Source organism: Myotis davidii, unplaced genomic scaffold, assembly GCF_000327345.1.
Source record: "Myotis davidii unplaced genomic scaffold, ASM32734v1 scaffold125, whole genome shotgun sequence".
Lineage (NCBI taxonomy): Eukaryota > Metazoa > Chordata > Mammalia > Chiroptera > Vespertilionidae > Myotis > Myotis davidii.
In genome coordinates this window covers 2,656,703-2,681,114 of record NW_006299390.1, presented here as the reverse complement: position 1 = coordinate 2,681,114, position 24,412 = coordinate 2,656,703, and the positions used below count along the sequence as shown (strand labels likewise).

The window sequence follows — 24,412 nt, the reverse complement described above, 5'->3', positions numbered from 1 at the left end:
ATTTTGGGGGGGGGGGGAGGAGGGAGATAAGGTTGTTTGGTTGATGATTTCAAGTTTATTGAAATCTTACTATGTGGCCCAAGTAGAAGGCTGTTCTTAATTATTAACATTTTCCCTTTTCCTCCATTATATTTTCTCTTCCCCCCCCCCCCCAAGTTGTTACCTGCTTATAAAATCAAACTTATGGCTAAATGGTATGTAACTGAATAAATGTATTAGACATTTCCTTTTTAGCTCATGAGAAGTACTTCTTAGGCAGTAGGTTGGGATCAATTTGGGAGATTCTTACAGTCAGCCCAGTTAAGTTATGGCATTTGAAACATAGTAGGCTGTTTATACTCACCTGAGTCCAAACAGGGACACTACTGAGTAGACTCACCCAGGTACACGACAGTTGCTGTGAGGTAAGGTTAGTGGCTATAACCTTGTCAGAGGTAGAGTGTCCCAGAAGGGAATTAGATATTGGGAAGGTCACCTTATTTTGTTGGAATTAACAAGTGAGCAATTAAAATACAAAGCCATTGAAAGATTTAAATTAAAAAGGAGGCTTGTCCCCCTCCCCATTTAATATTCATGAAAATAACCTTCTTTTAGTATTTTTAATATATTAAATATCTCTGATATCTTTAAATATTTTTAGTATATTAAAATTTCAAAATAATTTCCCATAATCTTATGAAAAGACTATCTTGGGAAATATACTCTTATTAATATTTGATGGCCTATTATACTCAGATTTAACTGGAGTTTGTGGAAGATGGTTCAGGAGGATAGAAATTACAGAAACAAAAGGGATATGAAAGGATAGTCACCTAGGTATGAGAGTCTTGAATTGTCAAGCAGCTAGGATAATCTAGAATTATATATCACTAGGATATAAAGTATGGAAGAACAAGAATCTATAGTTTCTCATTGTCATAGATCCAGCTCCTGAGGTGGGGAGGGGGAAGGCCTACCTTTTATAAAAGTAGATGATCAACAGATGAGCCTACTAAGTGTTTTATGACAAGCATTTAAGGAAAGATATAGGTTCATGAGTATGAACTAAAGGCTTCCTTATAGCTCAAGTTGTGCCCTGAAGACCTTGCCAGGATACAGGATCCCTCATTATTCTTTCAGCCCTCATCCTTCACATAAAAGTATTCCACAGAACTCAGATTTAAGATGTTTTGTGAAGGCCTGGCCAGCGTGGCTCAGTGGTTGAGCATCAACCTATGAACCAGGAAGTCAGGGTTTGATTCTTGGTCAGGGTACATGCAGTGCTGCAGGCTTGATCCCCAGTGTGAGGCATGCAGGAGGCAGCCAATCAGTGATTCTCTCATCATTGATGTTCCTATCTCTCTATCTCTCTCCCATCCTCTCTGTAATCAATAAAAATATATGTGTAAAGTAAAAGATGTTTTGTGAGAAAAAAAAAGAAAAGCTCTGTGGCCACTTGAGTTTAGTAAACCACATACCAAGTCCCAAACTTTGAGATTCCCAGTATACATGCCATGCTTAAAAACTCAAATTGTTAGCCGTGGCCCCAAGGCTCGGTTGGAGCATTGTCCCATACACCCAAAAAGGTTGCGGATTCAATTCCTTGTCAGGACACATACCAAGGTGTGGGTTCCATCCCGTAGGGGGTGTGTACAGGAGGCAACCAGTCAATGTTTCTCTCTCATACTGATGTTTCTCTTTCTCTCCTTTCCTCTCTCTAAAATCAATAAAAACATATCCTCAGGTGAGGATTTGAAAAACAAAACTGTTAGCATTTCCTAAACTTGTACACCCTTGCAACTTTTTTGTGGTGACATATTGACATCCCAGATTTTTATTCCATGGAATATAGAGAAAACACTACACATATTCCATGCTGTTACTAATGCCTCTAGAAAGTGACTTAAGAAGATCAGAGATGCAAAAGAAATTTTAATAGTAAAATTAGGGAGAGTAAATTTATTGCCGGAAAAATTATCTGATGACATACTATCCACCTCACTTTCCTCTCCTTATAGCATGATTAAATTGATGATTACTAATTTTAATTTTCTGAAGTCCTTTTTTCTTTTATCATAGTTTAGGAATTATCATAGTTTCTAAAGAAGAGTAATTAATGATATTGTAGTATTGAAGAGCAAAATACTGTTTATTTTTATAGGTTCAAACAGAATTTAGCTTTAGCTGTCGTGTAATAAAGATTTCTAAAAGTTTGTTTAAATACTTCAAGTTATATGCCTTCAAATAACAGTGACACATGCTTTATATAATGTATACACAATTCTTAGTCTCTTAAAAAAAAAAAGACAAAGGTCCTTTTGGAGGATAGATTGTAGGAAATATGTGAAAATCAAGTAGAAAACAATACATAAGGATAAACGAAATTGTCATGTGGTAGAGAAGAAATGTTGATATCACCATGAGCCATACTTGCTATTTTGGAATGATTTTATTGGTAACCAGTCTTATCTATTTTTTTAAGTAATAAATTTTAATAATTTCTAATTCCTATTCAAAAGGATAAGGAAAGTTACTTGAGTAGGGAATCTTTTTCCCCTAAAATATATTTTTATTGATTTCAGAGAGGAAGGGAGAAGGAGAGAGAGACATAGAAACATCAATGATGGGAATCATTGATTGGCTTTCTCCTGCACACCCCCTACTAGGGATCGAGCCTACGACCTGGCATGTGCCTTGACCAGAAATCGAACCCGTGACCTTTCAGTCTGCAGGCCAATGCTCTATTCACTGAGCCAAACCAGTTAGAGCAGTAAGGAATATTTTAATTTCTCTAAGTCAAAGCTGTAGGGTGGCAGATTGGCTCTACCCTTTCCCTTTCCTTTAAAAGACAAGATTTTCTTTGTGTGTTTTTTTGTTTTGTTTTGTTTTAAAGAAAAGCCCCTTCCTACCTGATAGCAAGGTCACAAGTCCCTAGATTAGCAAAAATTAAGTCACAAGTCCCTAGATTAGCAAATTTCCCGCAAAAACTATGATGGAGCATCCACAGTTTATAAGCTTATATTTACTCAATTTAAATGACCCAATATCTCTAATTGGGGTAAATAATAACAGTTTACTCAGTGAAGTGCATTTTTTAGTTGCAATATTATATAAAATTTTAATTCATGTTCTTTATTATGTAGCTTTGAACTATATGGACATTAGGTTTCCCACATTTGTTGAATAGGAGGCTTAGACAAGATCTCCACAGTCTCTTCCAAATATAAAATTATATCAATGTGTTTTTACATTGAAGCATAAAGTTGAAATAAAATTCTCAATTTTCGAGTGATAAAATTCTATGGAGACATTAAGCAGCATTTCTTTTGCTTATGGAAAATGACATACTCTATATTTGCTTTTGTATACCTAGAAACTATATAAAAGCCTAAGCTACTGTTACAACTGGATGACTTAACCACTGGCCAGTAGCTATGACACAAACTGACCACCAGGGCAGATGTTCGACGCAGGAGCTTCCCCTGGTGGTCAGTGTACTCCTACAGCCAACCTCCTGCTGTACCTCCCCCTGGCTGGCTGGCCACCCCGATCGCCAGCCAGGCTAAGGGACCCCACCTGTGCATGAATTCGTGCATCAGGCCTCTAGTTTAACGGTCGCCAACCTTTTGGACATCACGTACCACCAGAGGTCCGTGGACCACCGGTTGGCGACCATTGCTCTAGTATGTAATAAAAGCTATCTAGGTAGATCTCATCAGAGATCCCTCATAGTTTTGCTTAGCACCTGACACTCCAGCATTAATAGTGTGACAAGAAATAATGTAATATTTCTGAAAGGCAACCCTTTCTGATTCTAATTATAGATGAGTCTATCAACTGTCCAGCTCACAGATTATGACTTTGAGGTTTGGAGAGACATAGGCCTGGAATGAGTCATGGTTATAGAATATATATGTCTTAGTAGTAGCCTTATATGGACAAGTACAATCTAAACTATATCAAGCACAGATGTTAAAGTCTATTGACTGTCTGCTGGGTTTCATTAGGACTCTGAATTTCTCTAATCCCTTAGACAGCTGTCACTGCTTCAAGCTATACACAAAATTGTTAATTTTTCACATGGCTAGTAAATTTTCATTCTTTAAATACTGCATAGCTGGCTAATGTATCAAGGAATGCATTAGATGTAGTGGTGAATATAAAAGTTGAATGACATGAATCTAATTTAAAATAAAAGTAGATCTGCGCTGATTTTTTTCTCATGTAGAATATCAGACACTGTACATTTCCAACATTTGTGTTTTAAGATGAAGCTGGGTTAAAGCTATTAAGATATTTAACAGTTGTAGTAAATGTAGGAGCAGTTATGCTTTATGCAGAATGCCAGTGGTTAATTGTAAAGATTGAATCAGGAACTAGGAAACTTGGATAATAATTATAGTACTGCCTTTCAGCGAGTCACTTAATATACCTGTGCTTGCATTCTTTTTCTTTTTAATGTTTTCATTGATTTTTTTAGACAAAGAGGAAGGGAAAAGGATAGCCAGAAACTACGATGAGCAAGAATCGATTGGCTGCCCTCCCGCAAGCCCCTTCTTGGGGATCAAGCCTGAAACCCGGGCATGTGCCCTGACCGGCAAATCGAACTAGGGATCTCTTGGTTCATGGGTTGATGTTCAACCACTGGCCACACCAGCCGGACTGGGCTTAGATTTCTTATGCAGCAAAGCATTAGATTATTTTTTAAGATACTGACCAGCTCAGAAAGATTATTAGTCATCTCTAAATAAAGGATTTTGCTTTGACTATCAAGTAGTTGTATTCTTTATAAGGGAGTTCAGTTTTTAATTGAATGAATTTAGTCTTTACATCAAATAATTTTATCTCTGACCCTCACACCATATCCTAAACAAGTGAATACTGGACTTTGTCAAAGAAAACTTCTTTAGGCATAAATTCATATTCATTTTAGAAAACCCTCTATAATCATGATATAGAATGTATCTTCATTGGGTACCTGGCTTATGGGTAATTATTTTTAACACAAAACAATCCTTGCTAAGGCAAGTTTAAGTTTGTTTCTTCTCAAAGAACGTACTTTTCCCACATTTATTTTTTTAAAAAATTTAAACACATTAATAATTATCCTTTCCTTCCCCACCCATCCCTGTTGAACAGGTGAAGCAATTATGAAAATTGTTTTTCAGTTGCTCCAGATTTCTAAATGTGGGTTTTAGAAAAGCCCTGAAATATGGAGATCAGGGTTTTTATAGAGAGCCGTAGATAAAAGGGGGTTGAGTAAAGTGATTTTAAAAGACTAGGGATGAATTATCTAAGGAAAAAATTCAGCTTTAAAACTCCCATTTCTAGTAAAAAGATGCAGAAAATGTGTCTATGACCAAGTAATCTTACCTTTTTGGACCTGTTTCCTTACCTGTAAAATAAAGAGGGTGAGGATAACACATTTTGTGAGACTGACACGTTCACAGTATGGCAATTTAACCACTTAGAAACGTGTAAGTATTCCCTGAGAAATTCTTTTGACATACTACTTTTTTCCTTCCTTTGTTATATTCAGTAAGGGAACAAATACAGGAAAGAGTAGGCAGTCGATTCCAGAGTGTAGGTGTTTGATGCTTGAATCTTTGCTTATTACTGGAACTAAAGTTCCAACTGAAAAGACCATTCAGCCAGACCCCGAGTTTCTGATTTTTCTTTCTTCCCCCCACATCGATGGCAATAGGGAAGGAAACACAAATGGATCTGAGCCTCATGGCCTGGTTCTTTGATTTGGAGAAATGAACAGTTGATGGATCTACTTCCTGTTTCTGGCTGAAAGCTGAAGCATTTGCCAGACCCACTGGCCAAGGCGCTAGGTCTTGGTTTTAATGTTCTCTCTCCAAAAAGAATTCATGCTCACAGGAACTATTGCTGTTCCACAGTCCCTGCCTTGAATGTCAGGGTAAGACAGGAAGAGCAGAAGGTAGAGGAATGCCATATTAAGAACTATAATGGAGGTCAATGGAGCCAAAGGAGAAATAATTAACACTCATGGAATGCCTACCATTTTCCAAGTACTGCTAAAAACTTAACAGCTATTTTCTATTTGAAATCAGTAATGATTTGGTGAAGTGTAAGTATTGTAATAAGAGGCTCTAAATAAAGGTTAACTAGGGTTGTTAAGTTGTCTAGGGTCACGGAGATAGTAAATGACTGGTGGAGTCATAATTTGAACCCAGGACCACACCACAGGATATCCTGCTATCACGTCAGTAATATATTCACTCCTTACGGTTATATGAATTTAACCTTTTTATCATAGAACTTTGATTCGTATTTTAAAAGGCTGACTTTTCTATTGAGAAAAAACGTTTTTATTTTGTTAAAGCAAAATAGTTTATTTTTTGAGCCTTTTGGTTTGGTTTGGTTTTACCCATAATCATTCAAGTGTCCCTTTCATGAAATATATTTGTAATGTCAGGCTTACCGAGATGTTCGGGATTCTGAAAGATCTTGAATAAATATAAATGTGCTCCTCCGTTATCTACCATCAGAAGTGTTTTGCTAACAGTATCATAAAATTTTTCTAAATTTGCCATGAACATTTGGACTTTTGAATTTTACTTTAGAGCTGTGATATTTATGTCACTTAAAATTTAAATTTCATAGACAAGAGAAGAAAGGAAAATGGAAGCAATTCTGCAAGCTTTTGCCAGACTGGAAAAAAGAGAGAAAAGAAGAGAACAAGCTTTGGAAAGGATCAGCACAGCCAAAACTGAAGTTAAAACAGAATGTAAAGATACACAGATTGTCAGTGATGCTGAAGTTATTCAGGTATTCTTATTCAGGTCCTGTTATATTTCACCGTTAAACTCTTTATACCCGATTTAATTATATTTATAAAGAATTTTTAATGTCTGATATTAGCCTTTCAATAGCATTTCTCGAATCCTATGAGAATTTAGACTTGAGATAAAGATTCTGCTTGTTTTTTAGTAAGAAAATTTTAATTACATCAGTTAGTACATATTGGAATTCATAAAGAAACTTGGGGAAGTTAGCTTCTGAAGTAGATTAGCGCTATTAGATTTCAACTTCTCAGTTATGTAAACATAGTATTAAAAGTTCCATTCTGTTGTATTTTGAATTAGGAACAAGTAAAAGAAGAAACTGCTAGCAAGCCAACCCCTGCCAAAGTGAATAGAACTAAACAGAGAAAAAGTTTTTCTCGCAGTAGGACTCACATTGGACAGCAGCGTCGGAGACACAGAACTGTCAGCATGTGTTCAGATATCCAGCCATCTTCTCCTGATTTGGAAGTTACTTCACAACAAAATGATATTGAAAATACTGTACCTGCAGTAGAGCCGGAAACTGAAACTGCACTAACAGAAATAATTACCGAATCTGAAGTTCCAGCACTTAATAAATGTCCTACAAAGTACCCCAAAACAAAGAAGGTATGGCAGTTAATGAATGTAAGAACAGCTTCCTGTCTTATGTGAAATATACTTATTTTTAAAATTCAGCCTGTAACACCTCATAAGGAACAGAATAAGAGGCATAGTTTTTATACTTTAACTAAAAAAGAATTGCAAGACTATAAAATGAGTCAATATAAATGTTTATTGTTATGAAAAAGTAACAGTTGAGTCTATCAAAACCTACTTTTTAGTATTGTGATTCAGGATTTCTTTAAATAATTTTGTGTACTCTATGTACTAAGTTTACACTTAAGAAAAATAACTGGTTTTAGATGTTATTCTTTCTTTGATCTTGTATTTTTTTTTATGAATTCCACATTATAGGCAGATTATAAGAATTAAATGTGAAGAAATTGTGGATTTCCATAGAATGTGTAAAAATTCATAAGGATAGTTTGAGATCAGTTAATAAAAATCTTTGAAAACCTACCATTAAATTTAATGAAGCAGTATGGAAAACTATTCACTGAGATAAACCCACCTGAATTAAGAAATAACATCCTTAATGAAGCTTCTGTTTTTCTCCCACTTTTATTGTTGTTGTTAATCTTTCCCCAAGGATATTTTTCCCATTGATTTTTAGAGAGCGGGGAAGCGGGGGAGAGGGGGAAAGGGAGGAAGGGGGAGAGAGAGAAACATCCCGCACATGTTCTGACCAGGGCCAGGAATGGAACCTGCAACTGAGGTACATGCCCTTGACCAGAATTGAACCCATGACCCTTAAGTCAGCACATAGATGCTCTAACCACTGAGTAAAATTGGTTAGGACTTTCCTCCCACTTTTGAATATAGTACAGCAGACTGGATGGAGCAGAGATCCTAAAGTAGTAATCTTTAGGCAATTTGGGGAGAGGGTAGATCATAAATATATCCTTTCATAACTTCTACATCCAAATACTTTGAAACTTGAGGAAGTCGAGGTTCGAATCCCGGTCAGGGCACATTCCCAGATTGGGTGCTGGGTCCCCATTGGGAGGCGTGCAGGAGGCAGCCAATCAGTGACTCTCTCATTGATGTCTCTGTCTCTCTTCCTCTTCCTTCCTCTCTGAAATCAATAAAAATATATTTTTAAAATGCTTTGAAATTTAATTTATCTTGTCTTTGTTCTTAACACATTCAGTAGTTTGCCAGTACTATGAAACCATGAGAAGTATACTTAGTAAACATCTAGGACTGACCCTGGAGTATACTTTAATGGAGAATCCGAGGGTTAGTTAGAGATAAGATCGAAACGCAGTTCTGTTTAATTTGAAATTTGTGAGACCTTGAGCAAACAACCCATTGCCTTAAGAATGAGCAATTATTTTTGCCCACTTTGGAAGGACAAAAGAAATAATACTCACAACTCTATCTTTGTAATTTTGATTAAAGGGAAAACTCATGTTTTAAAAAACCTATTTTCTTGATTACAAATATGACATCATCCCTGATTAGTTACTAGAGGCTCAATGCATGAAATTCGTGCAAGGGGGTTGGCCCTTGCAGCCTCGGTGGCTTGCCTCGGCCCTAGCAGCCCCGGCTTCATCCAGGTCATTCAGCTGTCTGGTCTAATTAGCATATTATACTTTTATTATTATAGATTACTTGACTAAATGATTGCAGTGCTATAAATTTATTCAAAATCCTGGTCAAATGCCAAATCAATAGTGATTGTCAATGCTGACAGCTTTTTTTTTTTTTTAAATGTACATGCACTGGTCTCATCTGAAGATATTGAACAGCCAGGGTAGAAAAGCACTGCCCCAAATCAGATTTTTCTAACAAAGTACACATTTTATACCTAGAATAGAAGCAGTAATCTAAATTTATTTAGTATTTGTGTTTATAAGATGGTGCTGAAGTCTCCTAGATTTTATTATTTTACAAGTTATTGTGTTTCTTTACAAAGTATTATTGTGTAAAAAATCAGGCATAAAACTAGTGATAACCAAGGAAACGTAGAATGACTTACTGATTTGGGGGGGGGGGGATCATATATGAATGTTTGAATTATTTAATTTATCATTTTAGGTAATACATCAATTATAAATTGGGTCTTAGAATGTTCTATAGGAGAATCTGTAATGGCATATATAGTGATCAAAGTTTTTCTTTTCTCTAGCACTTGGTCAATGAATGGTTGAGTGAGAAGAACGAGAAGACAGGAAAACCTTCGGATAGCCTTTCCGAAAGGCCTCTGCGCATAACCACAGACCCTGAAGTGTTAGCTACACAACTGAATTCTTTGCCAGGTCTCACTTACAGCCCCCATGTGTACTCTACTCCTAAGCACTATATTAGATTCACTTCACCATTCCTTTCAGAAAAAAGGAGGAGAAAAGAACCTACTGAAAACATTTCTGGCTCATGCAAGAAGGTAAACTTTTTCTGGATATAAAAATCTAGGCTGAGCCAAATGTCAATCTCATTGCTTACTATCATTCCTGGTAGTGAAATGCTTTTGGAATCGGCTCTACATATATAGGCTACATAAACAGCGACAAACTGATTTCTGTTCATTTATTGTTTGATGTATTTCAGCGATGGTTGAAACAAGCTCTAGAAGAAGAAAACTCAACAATTTTACATAGATTTATTTTACCCTGTCAAGAAAGATCCAGAAGTCCTATAATCAATGGTGAAAATAAAAGTCCTCTACTATTAAATGAAAGCTGTTCCCTTCCAGGTATCATTTTTTTTTTTTAGTATTGTTTTAATGTGAAAAATATGGCCAGATGTGTACCACTGTATATAACAAAGTAATATTCTAGTTACTATGACATGCTTTACAAAAGAAGTACTTTGTTACATATATTTTCTCATTTCTGTCCTCCAACCTTTTGGATGAAGATAGAAATGAAAACCTTAATTTGCAGTGCCATGTTGGTGAGAATGGTTGAATTTTTGGATTAGTTTTGGCTTTTGGGTTGGCTGCTTTTCAAACAGATTCAAAGGGCTCTTACAATTCAGTTAAATTAACATATCTACTTCTAAGATTTCTTCAGAGCCCTAGGTCTGTAAGCCTTTTGGCAAGATAACGCATGCTAATAGTGAAATTAAGTTTGGTGGGGTGGGGTAGGCTGGAGAGAGATTGCTTTATATAATACGTTTAAAAACTCTGAAATTGTTTGGGGATTAAATTCATTAGTAGTAGTTGATATTTTGAGCTTTGTATCAAATACCAGCAGTAAAATTTCTTATGAATTGTTTCACCCAACAGATTTAACGACACCACTAAAAAAACGAAGACTTTATCAGTTGCTAGATTCTGCTTACTCAGAAACCTCCACTCCTACTCCTTCACCATATGCTACACCAACTCACATAGATATTACTTCTACGGACCCATCATTTGCCACTCCTCCACGAATAAAATCAGATGATGAAGCTTATAGAAATGGTTATAAGCCCATATACTCACCAGTTACCCCAGTAACTCCTGGCACACCAGGAAATACCATGCACTTTGAGGTGAGAAATTTAAATGCAAAATAAAACCCCAAAAAACAAATCTCATGGGGATGGTGTTACTTTAATAGCTTTTCTTTTCCCCCTTTAATAACTGGTTTACTGAGATTAGAAGTTTTTAAGAAACTAAAAAATATTTGGAACATGCATTTACATAAATTTGAACTTTTTATTTAAATGAGCATAACCTTTAATTTTATGAGTCATACTAAATGACTATATATCAGATTGACCTTAAAGCAAATGACCTTATATGAGAAATGGAAATAAAACAAAAAAGACAGTTTAAAACCACACTCTGTGTAATTAATTTCTCATTCTAAGTTTTCATTTCTATAAATACCATGGATTTAGTTACATATTTTAATTTTCAATTCTAATTGTTTTTATATAGAATATTTCTTCCCCAGAAAGTTCTCCAGAAATTAAGAGACGCACTTACAGTCAAGAGGTAAGGGATTATTCAACTATTCAAAAAGGTTAAATTGGTGACTTTTTCCTAGTATTATTTTGCTTTAACAATCATTAGTAGACTTCAAAATTAGTCTCAAGATGTGGTTGTGTAATTTTGTTTTTATTCTTTAAACAGGGATATGAAAGATCTTCAACCATGTTAACATTGGGGCCTTTTAGAAATTCTAATTTAACTGAACTGGGTCTGCAAGAAATAAAGACTATTGGTTATACCAGTCCTAGGAGTAGGAACGAAGTCAACAGGCAGTGCCCTGGAGAAAAGGACTCTGCCGCAGACCTTCACCTGGGACTCGATGCCGTCGAGCAAACTGCCTTGCATAAAAGCATGGAAACACCTACACATGACAGGACTGACTCTAACAGCCAACTGGAATGTACTCACTCTGGACGAGGCACAATATATTCTTCCTGGGTAAAGAGTCCTGACAGAACAGGTGTTAACTTCTCAGTAAACTCTAACTTGAGGGACCTGACACCCTCGCATCAGTTGGAGGTTGGAGGAGGCTTCCGAATAAGTGAGTCAAAATGCCTGATGCAGGATGATACTAGAGGCATGTTTATGAAAACACCTGTGTTTTGCACTTCAGAAGATGGGCTTGTATCTGGTTTCGGACGGACTATTAATGACAGTTTGATCGACGGAAGTTGCACACCCCAGAATCCACCACAAAAGAAAAAGGTTACAATTTTAAAGATTTATAGACCTTTTAATAGTGTTTTTTTCATACTCCTGAGGGTAATTAGTAGGTATAGTATGTATTATGTGTAAGGCATTCATATAAGTATTCAAGTTGAATTTTTGATATGTACATTTTCAAATCTTTTGTAAATGCCAAGTTAATTAGAAAATGTTGACAGAGGAGTAAAACAAACACTCTACTCATATGAAAATTCTTATAAGAAGCATGGTTTCAAAGATTAAAACCTCGAGATGATTATTTTCACCAAAAGAGTAACTTTTAAAAATGATAACCACTTCCCAACCAAAAAAACAAAGTTGTATATTTGTTACTACCCTTATTTTATATAGAATAAGTAGCCTTACATAGAAATGCCTTTCCTCAGTATTTGTATTTTGCAAAGTATAAGTATTATATAAATAATAAATTATCTGATTTACCACCATTATTCATTTGGCATACATAGCAAGACGATTAGAATGCCTTATTTCAGAGGAATGGGAGAAACTACACTTATTATATTTGTTAATAGGCTTATTGCTTTATAAGTCAAAGAATTTTAGTGATGTGTGCTTTTAATTTTTATAACAGAATCCAGTTGGCAACTTTGTGGGAAGCAATGTAGTATAGTGGAAAGAGCACGGGCTTTCAAGTAAGACCTAGGTTCGAATCCCGGCTCCAACACTCACCAGCTGTGTGACCTTGAGTGAGTGAGTTACTCAATTTCCTCATCTGTAAAATGGGGATGATAATATACCTATTTCATAGGGTTGTTGTGAGGATTAAATGAGATAATGTATGTAAATCATTAAATACAATGCCTAGTTTATAGTAGGCATTTGGTAATTATTTGTTCAGAATCAAATTATTTTACATAATTTTCCTAATATAAATATAGTAATTCTCTTTAGAAAAAAAAGAATAGATGGACTCTGACATATAAAACAAGAATAAAAGATTTGCTTTTCCTTACCTTTCTTAAGGTTTCTTTATTAGAATACCGTAAAAGACAACGTGAAGCAAGGAAAAGTGGCTCTAAAACAGAACACTTCCCACTGGTTAGTGTATCACTTCATGCAAGTGGAAACTTGAGCAACAATGGTGATGGGTGTGGCAACAGGAGTGAAAACGGGGAGTCAGTAGAAAGCACTGCTGGCCTACCTTTAGCAACACCAGCTACAGGTTATAATGCTTCTTCGGAAGAAACCAGCAATAACTGTCCTGTTAAGGAAGTTTCTGCCACCGAGAAGAATGAGCCAGTTCAATGGTAAGCCTGTTTAAAAACCTAATTAGTAACTTTATAACTACAAATAGTATACCTTATAATGAAAATAGTCTTTGTTATTTGTAAAGTGTTGAAGTCTGCTATCCTGATAAGAACAAGGTTTTGTTAATGAACTGTCTTCATTTTTGTTGTTCTCCCAAGGCTAAGCGATAGAGGTCTGTGGACATAACTTTTGAAAGTTATGAGTTGTAAAACAGCTATATATTTGCCTGTGTTGTTAAAGGTCCATTGTGGTCACTCCTTGATAGTTTTCACATAAATATTCCTCTCCAAAGAACCTCTATCATAGCCAACATCCTCCAATTTCTTTACCAGTTACCTGGAAAGAATCATCAACTATTCAGTAGGATAAGCAGCTGGAAATAGGATGGGTCTTGGCAAGGGGCAGGAGGCCACATTGACATTGCTCCTTGGTCCCCTTGCCCCAGAGAGCTTCCTGCTAACCTTACAATCCGGACACAAGGTAAATTGTAAAGGGTGTATTTGGTACCTTTGGTAATCTGAAGTAACATTCTGAATGTTAATACACGACCCTCCAACTCCCCCTCATTTTCACCAAGAAACTGCTTAAGACAAAGGAATCAAGTCCAATTGAGTACTTCAGAGAGACGAGGATAAAAAAAAAAATCTGTTTTGAAAGCTGTGAGGAAAAGAAAGGGGGAAAAAAACTGTTTCCAAAGCTTAATACCAAAGTGGTTTCCCAAAAGATTAAAGACTTGCTCTGAAAGGACGTATTTGACTATTAAGTGACAAAGAAAAGTCTGGCTGGTAGTAGCTTCTTTGAAGTGATGATATGATTTTATTTGAAAGGACTGCCTCAACTTCAGTGGAGCAGGTGAGAGAAAGGAGTTACCAGAGAGCTTTACTTCTCAGTGATCACCGAAAAGATAAAGATATTGGTAAGTGAGCTTGTTCCTTTGCCAAAAAGTGGAGTCAGCTAATCACTCTGCACCCTTGTTCTTGCAGTTCTAATGTTCTCTTTGGGTCTGCTTCTGCTTCATCTCTAGGGGGAGAATCACCATGTGTCCCATGTTCACCGAGTCATGTTCCGTCTTCACCTCCATCTCATTCAAATCACATTCCCCAGTTGCAACCCAAGGGCCCAGTCCCTTCTTTCAGTGAACTTGTGGAAGGTCAGTAAGCAGATGACCTATCATACCTTTTTAAATCAGAGAGAAGAGAGCCTTTATAAAAAGTTGGTTTCAATAGTGGAATGCACATTACTTTGGAAGGTTAGTAAAAGGCAACATATATAGTGGAGTTTTGCACTTACTATATTTTTCTTCTGCATTATAGATCCTGATCCTGAAAACCTAGAACCCATGACTACAAATGAATGTCCATCCCCAGATGCTTGTAAAAGCCCTTCAAAAATGAGCAAGGTAATAATGTTGACCTTCGAACATGGCCATTCAGAAAAGTGGGTGGTAATTACGTGCACAGAGATTTTTCTGCAGTACCAAATACCAGCTTATGATTTCTGGACACTTTTCCTATAAAAATTTGACCAAACTATCTAATGTGCTAAATACACTACAGTAACTTACATTTCCTCTAAGAGTTCCACCCCTATTCCTTTGGTATCTAGGAAATTCATAGATGTGATCATCTAATGTGGCAGTAACTTTGGAAACTAAAAAGGAGGCATCTGAGATTGACTTCCTTTTTCTTTGTCCTTAACATCAATATATTATTTACGTAGCCTGGAACTCAGATTATATTTGAGCAATGTAAAAGGTGTTACAACCACAATCGTTTTGGGGGAGCAACTTTATTTACCCAACCTATTATTAGATTGGGTGTAGAAATTTCAATCATGGATTTGAAACTTGCTAAGTGTTTAGTGTGATTAGAGTTCTTTCATAATGGGGCTAAAAAACAGGTTTCATTACTTAGGGCAATGGTCGGCAAACTGCGGCTCACGAGCCACGTGCGGGCGCACACGTACAGTGGGATTGAAACTTCGTGGCCCATGCGCAGAAGTCGGTATTTTCTGGAAGAGCCACACTCAAGGGGCCAAAGAGCCACATGTGGCTTGCAAGCCACAGTTTGCTGACCACTGACTTAGGGGAAAAGCAGATTAAATTTAAAGATCATTATTTCTTTAACTTGTCTTCAATAAAAATTAATTGAAGGGATTCAGTTTAAAATTGAGTCCTCAAACCAATCTTACTCCTTACCTCTTTTTTATTTATTTAATATATTTCATTGTCTCTCTCCTTTCCTCTCTGTAGAAAATCAGAGAGCTAGAAACATCGATGAGAGAGAAACACCAATCAGCTGCCTCCTGCACATCTCCCACTGGGGATGTGCCCGCAACCCAAGGTACATGCCCTTGACCGGAATCGAACCCGGGACCTTTCAGTCCTCAGGCCGACGCTCTATCCACTGAGCCAAACCAGTTTCGGCTATAACTCTTTTTAAAATAGCATTAGATATTTAAGTAGCAATAAATACCAATATAACAAGCCTATATATATGTGTGTGTGTGTGTGTTTGTTTCTTAAATTTATAGTTTATATGATTTGTTTTTCTTTTCATAGCCTAACTCACCGGGACCTATAATTCCTGTTCAACAACTCACAAAACCAGATTCCCAATGGGAGGCAACAGGTATTGTGTCAGAAGCTGAGAATGGTGTTCACCTGAAAACAGAACTCCAACAAAAACAGCTATTAAATAACCCCCAAGCACTTTCAAAGAATCCTCCTCCTCAGCCACTCGTTCGTAACTCATCTGAGCAACTTTCACAAAAGCTGCCTCCTGCACCAGTGAAGTTACACTGTCCTCCATCACCTCACACAGAAAATCCTCCCAAGTCGTCGACGCCGCACACGCCTGTCCAGCATGGCTATCTTTCACCAAAGCCTCCTTCACAGCAGTTAGGGTCTCCCTATAGGCCTCACCACTCACAGTCACCTCAAGTTGGAACACCTCAGCGAGAACCTCAGAGAAACTTTTACCCAGCAGCACAGAACCTTCAGGCCAGTACTCAGCAGGCACCTCCTGGAGCGTTATTTACACAGACACCCTCAGGACAATCTTCGGCAACATACAGTCAGTTTAACCAACAAAGTCTGAACAGTGCGGCACCACCCCCTCCGCCCCCTCCGCCTCCTTCTTCTTCATCTTATTATCAAAACCAGCAGCCCTCTGCAAACTTTCAAAATTATAATCAGCTTAAAGGTAGTCTTTCCCAACAAACTGTGTTTACATCAGGACCAAATCAAGCACTTCCTGGCACCACAAGCCAGCAAACAGTTCCAGGACACCATGTTACTCCAGGGCATTTTTTGCCTTCTCAGAACCCTACTATTCATCATCCAACTTCTGCTACTGTCGTCCCACCCCCTCCTCCACCACCACCTGCTCCAGGACCACATCTTGTACAACAGCCAAGTTCCCATCAGCAACACTCTGTGGCACATGTAGTAGGACCTGTTCACGCTGTCACCCCCGGGTCGCATATTCATGCTCAAACTGTTGGACACCATTTGCCACCACCCCCTCCACCTCCTGCCCCTGCCCCTCATCACCATCCACCGCCCCATCCTTCCACAGGACTCCAAGGTCTACAAGCACAACACCAGCATGTTGTAAATTCAGCACCACCACCACCACCACCTCCACCACCTCCACCTTCCAGTGTTTTGGCTTCTGGGCATCACAACACATCAGCTCAAGCCTTACACCATCCACCTCATCAAGGACCTCCACTTTTTCCTTCAAGTGCTCATCCAGCTGTACCACCATATCCCTCACAAGCTACACATCACACCGCTCTGGGACCGGGAGCCCAACACCAGCCTTCTGGAACAGGGCCACACTGTCCATTACCAGTCGCAGGTCCTCATCTCCAGCCCCAAGGACCAAACAGTATTCCAACACCTGCTTCAGGGTTCTGTCCTCATCCTGGCTCTGTGGCTCTGCCACACGGGGTTCAAGGACCTCAGCAGGCATCTCCAGTGCCTGGACAGATTCCAATTCACAGAGCACAGGTGCCACCAACATTTCAGAACAATTACCATGGTTCAGGGTGGCATTAAAATGGACTCCTAAAACATTTTTTAAAATGTTCTGTAAGATAAACTGTATAATATGTACCTGTTAAGGTACTTTTTAAAGCTTGTACATGAAACTTTGTATTAAAAAACAAACAAAAAAACACCAGTGCTCTTTCATTGTATCGTTCCCACCTTTGCTTTTTAAAAATTCCTTTAAAAATGTGCTATTAAGCCAGTATTAGTTACCTTTACTTTGTAAGTGGAACATTCCAGCTGTTTTCCTGGCAGAATTGATGCTACATGAATCTTTAAATTTTATTGTTGCAGTTAAATTCATTTAGTGAATGTTTTCTATATTATTTTATACATAGGCATTACGTACAGAGCTAAGCAATGGCACTACGAGGATTTTATTTTTTTTCTTCCCGTCAGCAGTTCTGTGAGTGCATCTTAGATATAAAAAAATGCAATACAGATTTTTATAGTTTGATGTGGACATGGCTCATTTTGTTTTATGGTTATTTGCAAGCAAAATGTAATTTAATGTATAGATGATTTTTAATGTCTCCTGACAAACTGTAAATACTGCATTTCTTTTGCATATATAATTGCTTACAGCTTTTCTCATTTGATATATAGCATTGTACATATTACAAGTCTTTGCAAAACTGTGTGATCTTCGTGAAAGTAGTACAGTATATGGCCTTTAATTTCTTTTTTATTTTAAATATACTGTCACATTGAAGCACTGGTTGGGCATTTTAATTCATGTTAATAAATCACAATTATGTCCGTTTTACCAAATTGTCCTGTACAACTTCTGAGATTGGGGTCTGTTTAAACAAGTGCTTTTACAAAAGTTTGTTTTTATATAGTTTATAAGGAGCCTTCCGTTTTCTTTAGCAAATACTACCTCAGGGGGACTGCAGCAAGCATCAAGAAGCAGTAAAGGTTGTTCCTATAATGCTTCTGCTGGTCAGTGTTCAGGAGCAGGGGCCACAGGAAACTAGGTTATGTAAATGCTCTGTACACTGTATCCGATCTCACACAGACTGAACCCATACCCTGAAAGCATTGCACAGATACCTTTATCCTCCTATATAATAAAAGGCAAATATGCAAATCAACCAAACGGCAGAAAGATCGGTCGCTATGACGCACACTGACCACTAGGGGGGCAGATGCTCAATGCAAGAGCTGCCCCTTGGTGGTCAGTGCACTCCCACGGGGCGCACTGCTCAGCCAGAAGCTGGGCTCACCGCTGGCTAGTGCAGTGGCGATGGGAGGAGCCTCTTCCGCCTCTGCGGCAGTGCTAAGGACCCCTCAGGGGATGTCCGACTGCCGGCTTAGGCCCACTCCCCAAGGGGTCCCAGACTACAACACCCTTTCCCTCCCCTAGTGCACTAATGTCATGCACCAGGCCTCTAGTAGACTATAATTTACAACTGTTTCACAGTATTGAGTATTTGCCTAAACACACAGGAGCATCTAACTTGTACATTTTACAACAAGACTGAAATGTCCTGTTGATTTATCAAAATTGTTTGAAAAACGTTAATTTAACATTTACTGTCTTGTTTTGGAATTTTAGAAAATAGGAAATTAAAAAAAATTGTTTTGGGTGTACAAAATTTAAAGGAAAAAGGCATTATTCTTAGTTCGCCCAAGTAAAATGAAAATGGCCTCTCAAAGTGAACATTTTACTGCTGAAATATAAACTGCTAGTTATTTTAGAAAAATAAAAAATTATTCTTATGTTCTTTACCTTTCAGGCGATTGATAAGTACAACCAATAGTAATGACACTATTTGTCAACACTTTTTTCATCATCCAATTACTTGACATAATTTGGCACAGCATACAAATTCTGTGCATTGAAGAAAAACATGAACAGACTAAAATGACTAAGAATTGGCAATACTGTAAGTCATGTTATACATTTTAATTTCCATTTCCAAATAGCTAATGATAGTACATTAACACAGCTGCGTTTAGAGATCAATCCTAATCAGCTTCAAGTTTTAGGAGAACTTGGGTCAACTTTACTACCCTTGCCTTTATCGAACAAAATTCTACTTTACCAAAAGAAACACTTGTCCAAGGAGAAATGGCTTCACATTACCCAACCCAACAGTTTCAAACACTAGAACAAAGTTAACTAAGCATAGTGAAACATCTTCATCTCTTTAAAGGATTTTCAATTCCTCATGGATTGCCTACTAAATAATGTATATAGAATCTTTTCTGTCAACTGCAGAATCATATATAATTAATTGACTTGATAATGAAGGATGCATACATTCTCAAAATACTCAAAATTTCATTAAGGTTAAAAAAAATTAATGGAAGAAAAAGGTGGAATTTAGGAATTAATTTCAACTGTAGATATAAACTAAAGCTCTCTACCCCAGCAGAAACCAGTAGTTATGTTAACTATATATATATGATCCAGGTACAGGAAGAAGCAAGTTAGTAAATCAGTTTTCACCTTTAAAAATGTATGCTTTTTTGAAGCTCTTATATTGACCTTTTCTCTGCCTTTGGGAAGTTCTAATTTCCAGACAGCCAGCTTCTGAATCTGCTATAATCCACTGCTTGTCATTTTTCCATGAAGACTTTACATGGACTAGAGGAAAAGATAGAACATTCAACTAAAATCACTGGCTATAGTGTTTTGCATAACCGGCAGTTCTTTAGCTTATAGTATACATTATCATTAAGCCACCAAGAATCTGCTAAAAACCACACTGTACCTAAAACAAATGTATATTCCTTATAGAGCAGTTGTTTCATTTTTTAAAAAATCTTCACTTGAAAATGTGTTTCCACTGATTTCAGAGGGAGGGAAGGCGGGAGGGAGGGAGGAAGAGAAACATTGATGTGAGAGAGAAACATCCATCTGTTACTTCCTGTACGCACCCTGACTGGTGATCACACCCACACCTAGGTATGTATCCTGACCAGGAATCAAACCTGCAACCTTTTGGTGTACAGGACAACACTCCAACCAACCAAGCCACCTGGCCAGGGCAAGAATAATTGTTTTTTACATTGTAAACTAGGTAGACTATTTTATCATGAGGGACAGATCCTTCCAAAATTCATAATCTAGTTAATTTTCTAACAGCCAAAATTGCATTAGATAAATTTCATTCAAGTGTGCTATAGCCCTGATAAAAATTATTATGGTTCCTATGGGAATGTTGGATAGCATCGCTGGTCTACAGCCACCATCTGTCACAAAACCTGTATGATAACCTATAGCCTCATTAGAAAAATGTACAAGCACGTTTCATAAATGAACAGTATGTTCCACCTCACAGTAATAGGTGATATAATGCTCACTCCAAAGAGAATTATATGTATTGTTCCCTCACAGTGAACACTGTTGAAAAAGAATTGTAATACTCAAAGTATAAGTAATGTTTTTCATTAAACATAAATGAAAAGGGATCACTGAGATCCTAGGTATTAAATCCATACTGCAGCATCTTCTCTGAATCCATATTCTATACCCTTACAAAACAATGAGTGACTTCCTTGTATAAAGCCTTAATTCATGTTATAGAACTACATTTCTTGCAACAGGAATGTTGATATTTACTTTAGTTTTGAGTACACTACACTGAAAGGATAGCAAATGTTTTTTCATTCTATGGATTCAAATATAGGCCAATGACCAAGGCGTCTGGGGGGAAAAAAACCCAAAAACACTTTAATTTTTAAAACAACTGCAAGCACCTCAAACAATGGATTATTGTTACAACACTTGTTCTCTTTTCACAATCTAGTTATTGCAAAGGCATATGGATAAATGTTAATAGACAAAGTCAAGAAAAAGGAGGCACCTTAAATGTAAAATTTAAAAAAAAAAACACCCAAAACTGGCATTCAATCCACTGACTTCTAAAAGAGGCTAAATAGACCTCTTGTATATTATATCCTAAAACTGTATTGCCTACTATGGTTTGTGTCCTAGATTCTACAATTTTAAAGAAATGATAAAACTGTGTACAACCTGCAAAGGGAAAATCAATTTCTCAACTTCAATGCACGAAAAGACAAACTAGTAAAATTTGTTGTAGTCACACATAAAAAATGCCTACAGAATGAACGTGATCACTGTTACCTCTGAGTTGTTAATATTCTGCCCATTACACTGCAAATTGCATATACCATACCTTGGTTTCTAGACAAACACAAGCAAGATTTTCCAAAAATATGTATTTTTTCATTTCACACACTGAACATGTTTCTCTTGTCCAGTTTAATCTACGTAGACTTTAACTTAGTGTTTGGAAGAGGCAACACCACATGGCACCAGGCCAGCTCATTTTTAAAGGGAAATGGCTGTTGTTTTTTCTTCTTAAAAGTACTTTTAAAATATGCAAAAACAGGAAAAGGAATGCTAAACTATAAAACGTACTTTAGAATGGGAAGTATGCTTTTTTCTCTCTTTAGGTGCCATATAGGGAATGACATAACCCAGAGCCACTCTGTTTAAAATCCACAGAAAAAGGACTGTTATGGAATGAATTTTGTATAACTCCCTGGAGCTAAGTCCACTACATGCAACTTAGGCTACAAAGCACTCAAGACCTGGTAACTTTTCTGAAATTGGAGTTCCCATCCTATATTTAATGGAAATTAACATTTACAGGGTGCATTTACATACACTATAATACAGGAATGATGTCCCTTTGCCAGAAGATAAAATTGTACATTTCCTTGCTATTTCTTGGTTCCAACTTGATAATTTCTTAAGATTGTAAATTATATAGTATTCGGCTAAAATATTTCTTCATAAATAGTTACAAAACCTGCCAAAACACAAGGGGGAAAGTATTTTTCTTTAAAAAAAAACAAAACCTGGCATTTGAATGTCACACAACACAAGAAACAATGCTGAGGGACATGGTATTGTTTCCAGAAGAAAGTGGGCCAGTGAGCTACTAAGCTGAAGATAAAAGACTACCCTTCCCCAGGATCACAGTGCACAAAAGCAAAATGTCAAACAACAGTACCTCAAAGCAAAATAAAGGTCTGAGGATGAAGCCAGCTCACTTGTAATCCTGTTAAAAGAATGAGAGTCACCGTTTAGGTCCAATGTACTGGAAAACATTTGCTAGCTCAGAACGCTATATTTGTAGAATCTGCTAAGAATTCAGCCAAGGATGCCGAAGGCATTCGCCAGCTGAGGCTCGTTTTTCTGGAACCATTTCTAACATCGGGATCAGGAAATCTGTAAACTGTGCAGCATCTTCATGGGGCCACCCATACTTTTCCACAAGTACATCAAAGAGGCTCCAGGGCTTCAGCTTGGTGATGTGCCGCAGCTCTCCTGCAGGGAGAACAGACATGTCAGGAAAGCGCCAAGTGTGCATTTCCTACTGTTGTTCTAGGCAGGTTCTTTTCAAGGAAGCAGATACCTACCTGCTTAACACTATGAAACAACAAAGAAGGCCAGCTTTTCTCCTCAAGAATAATCATTAAATGTACATGAGTGTGTCATCTACAAGTCAGCTTGGCCAATGTAAACAGGCATTAATTTAACAGGGACTAGCTCGTTCACATCGATTCTAGGTTTCTTTACATGAGGAGGGCCTGGTGAGTGCATCTAAGAGGTTTCCATTTGCAAAACTGATGGAGGCACTCCCACTGCCATTTGGTATTTTTTGCAACTTGCAAATTTGCTTAGAAAAAGCTTTAAGATACATGCTATTTAAACACCTTGGGCCACTATTTTGCATGTTACCATGCAAAAGAAAAAGGCATCTCTTCCTTTAGAACAGTGCGATTTGAGAACGCCCTGTGATGGTAGCCTACGATGCACTTCATCTGCACTCCAGGGGACAGTGCAGGCTGGCTATGGTTTCTGAGCACTTGAAATATGGTCAGTGTGGCTAAGGAATTCCAGCTTTAATGTGTTTAAATGTAAGTAGCTCGTGGCTCCTCTACAGGGCAGCATAGCTCTAGATGCCAACCTGTATCAAATACCATTCCTTTCTACACACTTGTAAAATCTAAGATATCAGAGCATACATTTATAAACCTTAAAGTTATTATTTTCAAACTGTGCTAGCTGCAGTATAAACCCAAGCAGCCCCGTGGACATAACAGAATGACTAAAAAGCTAGTAAACGGGCAGTAACTATAAACGCCTTTTTCTTAATAGGAGAAAAAGTTACCTTTAAGCCAAACTGCCCTAGGAAAGCTTACATTATGATTAACTCGTTTTCTCCACCTGTTAGAAATCTTCACAGGATACCCCACCCCTGCCCATAGAGAGGCCTCCGTGGGCGCCCGTGTGAGCACACAGACAAGCTGCACTCCACCCCACACCCTCTCAGGCCCAGAGCAAGCCAGAGTCCTGCGGGCACCCTATAGGCACACCTCATGCCAGGGACGATTTCTCCTCTTTCACAGTTTAACCAACACGGTGAATTTTCTCATGATATGCATTAACAGACATCCAGTTTTGTGCTTACAGAGGTCTTAGAAGGCTTCGTCTATTTCACCCACTTATTCAGCTCAATTTAGAAACACTCTTCCTCTTTCATTAATCGTAAAGAAAATAAAAGAACATCTCAAAAAACTATAAACACAGAAGTGACTGTAATCCCACCCACAGGGACCTTTTCTTCTAGTCTATACTCTTTCAATGTACATTGTTATGAGCTGCTATGTCTACAGAGTTGTAATCATGATGTGCACAGAATTCTGAATAAAAACATCTAGCACAGCTGGTGTAGCTCAGTGGTTGAGCGTTGACCTATGAACCAGGAGGTCATAGTTTGATTCCCGCTCAGGGCACATGCCGGGGTTGCAGGCTCAATCCCCAGTGGGGGGCGTGCAGGAGGCAGCTGATCAATGATTCGCTCTCATCCCTGATGTTTCTCTCTCTCTCCCTCTCCCTTCCTCTCTCAAATCAATAAAAATATATTTTAAAAAATATATCTATCCACACGTTCTTCTTGCAGCTTCTGGCTCCCTTATGAGGACTGGGGATGGAGTGGAGCCTCCAGTCTGCAGGGCAGGTCTATTGATTCAGGGGAAGCCACCCTCAAAGTCTGAGCAATCATGAATGTTCATCTCCTT

At 37.7% G+C, this 24,412-nt stretch overlaps 2 protein-coding genes across 9 annotated transcripts in view; one reads left to right on the top strand and one right to left on the bottom strand.

Moving 5' to 3' along the window:
• KMT2E (lysine (K)-specific methyltransferase 2E) overlaps window positions 1-18,118 on the top strand; it is an 81,871-nt gene extending 63,753 nt beyond the window's left edge. For 5 of the 6 annotated variants that reach the window (XM_006774893.2, XM_006774892.2, XM_015571223.1 and 2 more), the window contains 12 exons: window positions 6,610-6,774; window positions 7,092-7,400; window positions 9,526-9,780; window positions 9,945-10,089; window positions 10,624-10,874; window positions 11,266-11,322; window positions 11,461-12,024; window positions 13,009-13,292; window positions 14,121-14,209; window positions 14,318-14,443; window positions 14,607-14,692; window positions 15,854-18,118. In XM_006774893.2, coding sequence (XP_006774956.1) covers window positions 6,610-6,774; window positions 7,092-7,400; window positions 9,526-9,780; window positions 9,945-10,089; window positions 10,624-10,874; window positions 11,266-11,322; window positions 11,461-12,024; window positions 13,009-13,292; window positions 14,121-14,209; window positions 14,318-14,443; window positions 14,607-14,692; window positions 15,854-17,356 — 3,834 coding nt within the window. In that variant the 3' untranslated portion in view covers window positions 17,357-18,118. The remainder of the gene's footprint in view (window positions 1-6,609; window positions 6,775-7,091; window positions 7,401-9,525; window positions 9,781-9,944; window positions 10,090-10,623; window positions 10,875-11,265; window positions 11,323-11,460; window positions 12,025-13,008; window positions 13,293-14,120; window positions 14,210-14,317; window positions 14,444-14,606; window positions 14,693-15,853) is intronic. The other variant, XM_006774894.2, reaches the window with a different exon arrangement.
• Window positions 18,119-19,240: 1,122 nt separating this feature from the next.
• Window positions 19,241-24,412, bottom strand: part of SRPK2 (SRSF protein kinase 2) — a 148,349-nt gene continuing 143,177 nt past the window's right edge. For 2 of the 3 annotated variants that reach the window (XM_006774891.2, XM_015571221.1), the window contains exon 15: window positions 19,241-22,655. In XM_006774891.2, coding sequence (XP_006774954.1) covers window positions 22,471-22,655 — 185 coding nt within the window. In that variant the 3' untranslated portion in view covers window positions 19,241-22,470. The remainder of the gene's footprint in view (window positions 22,656-24,412) is intronic. The other variant, XR_001515750.1, reaches the window with a different exon arrangement.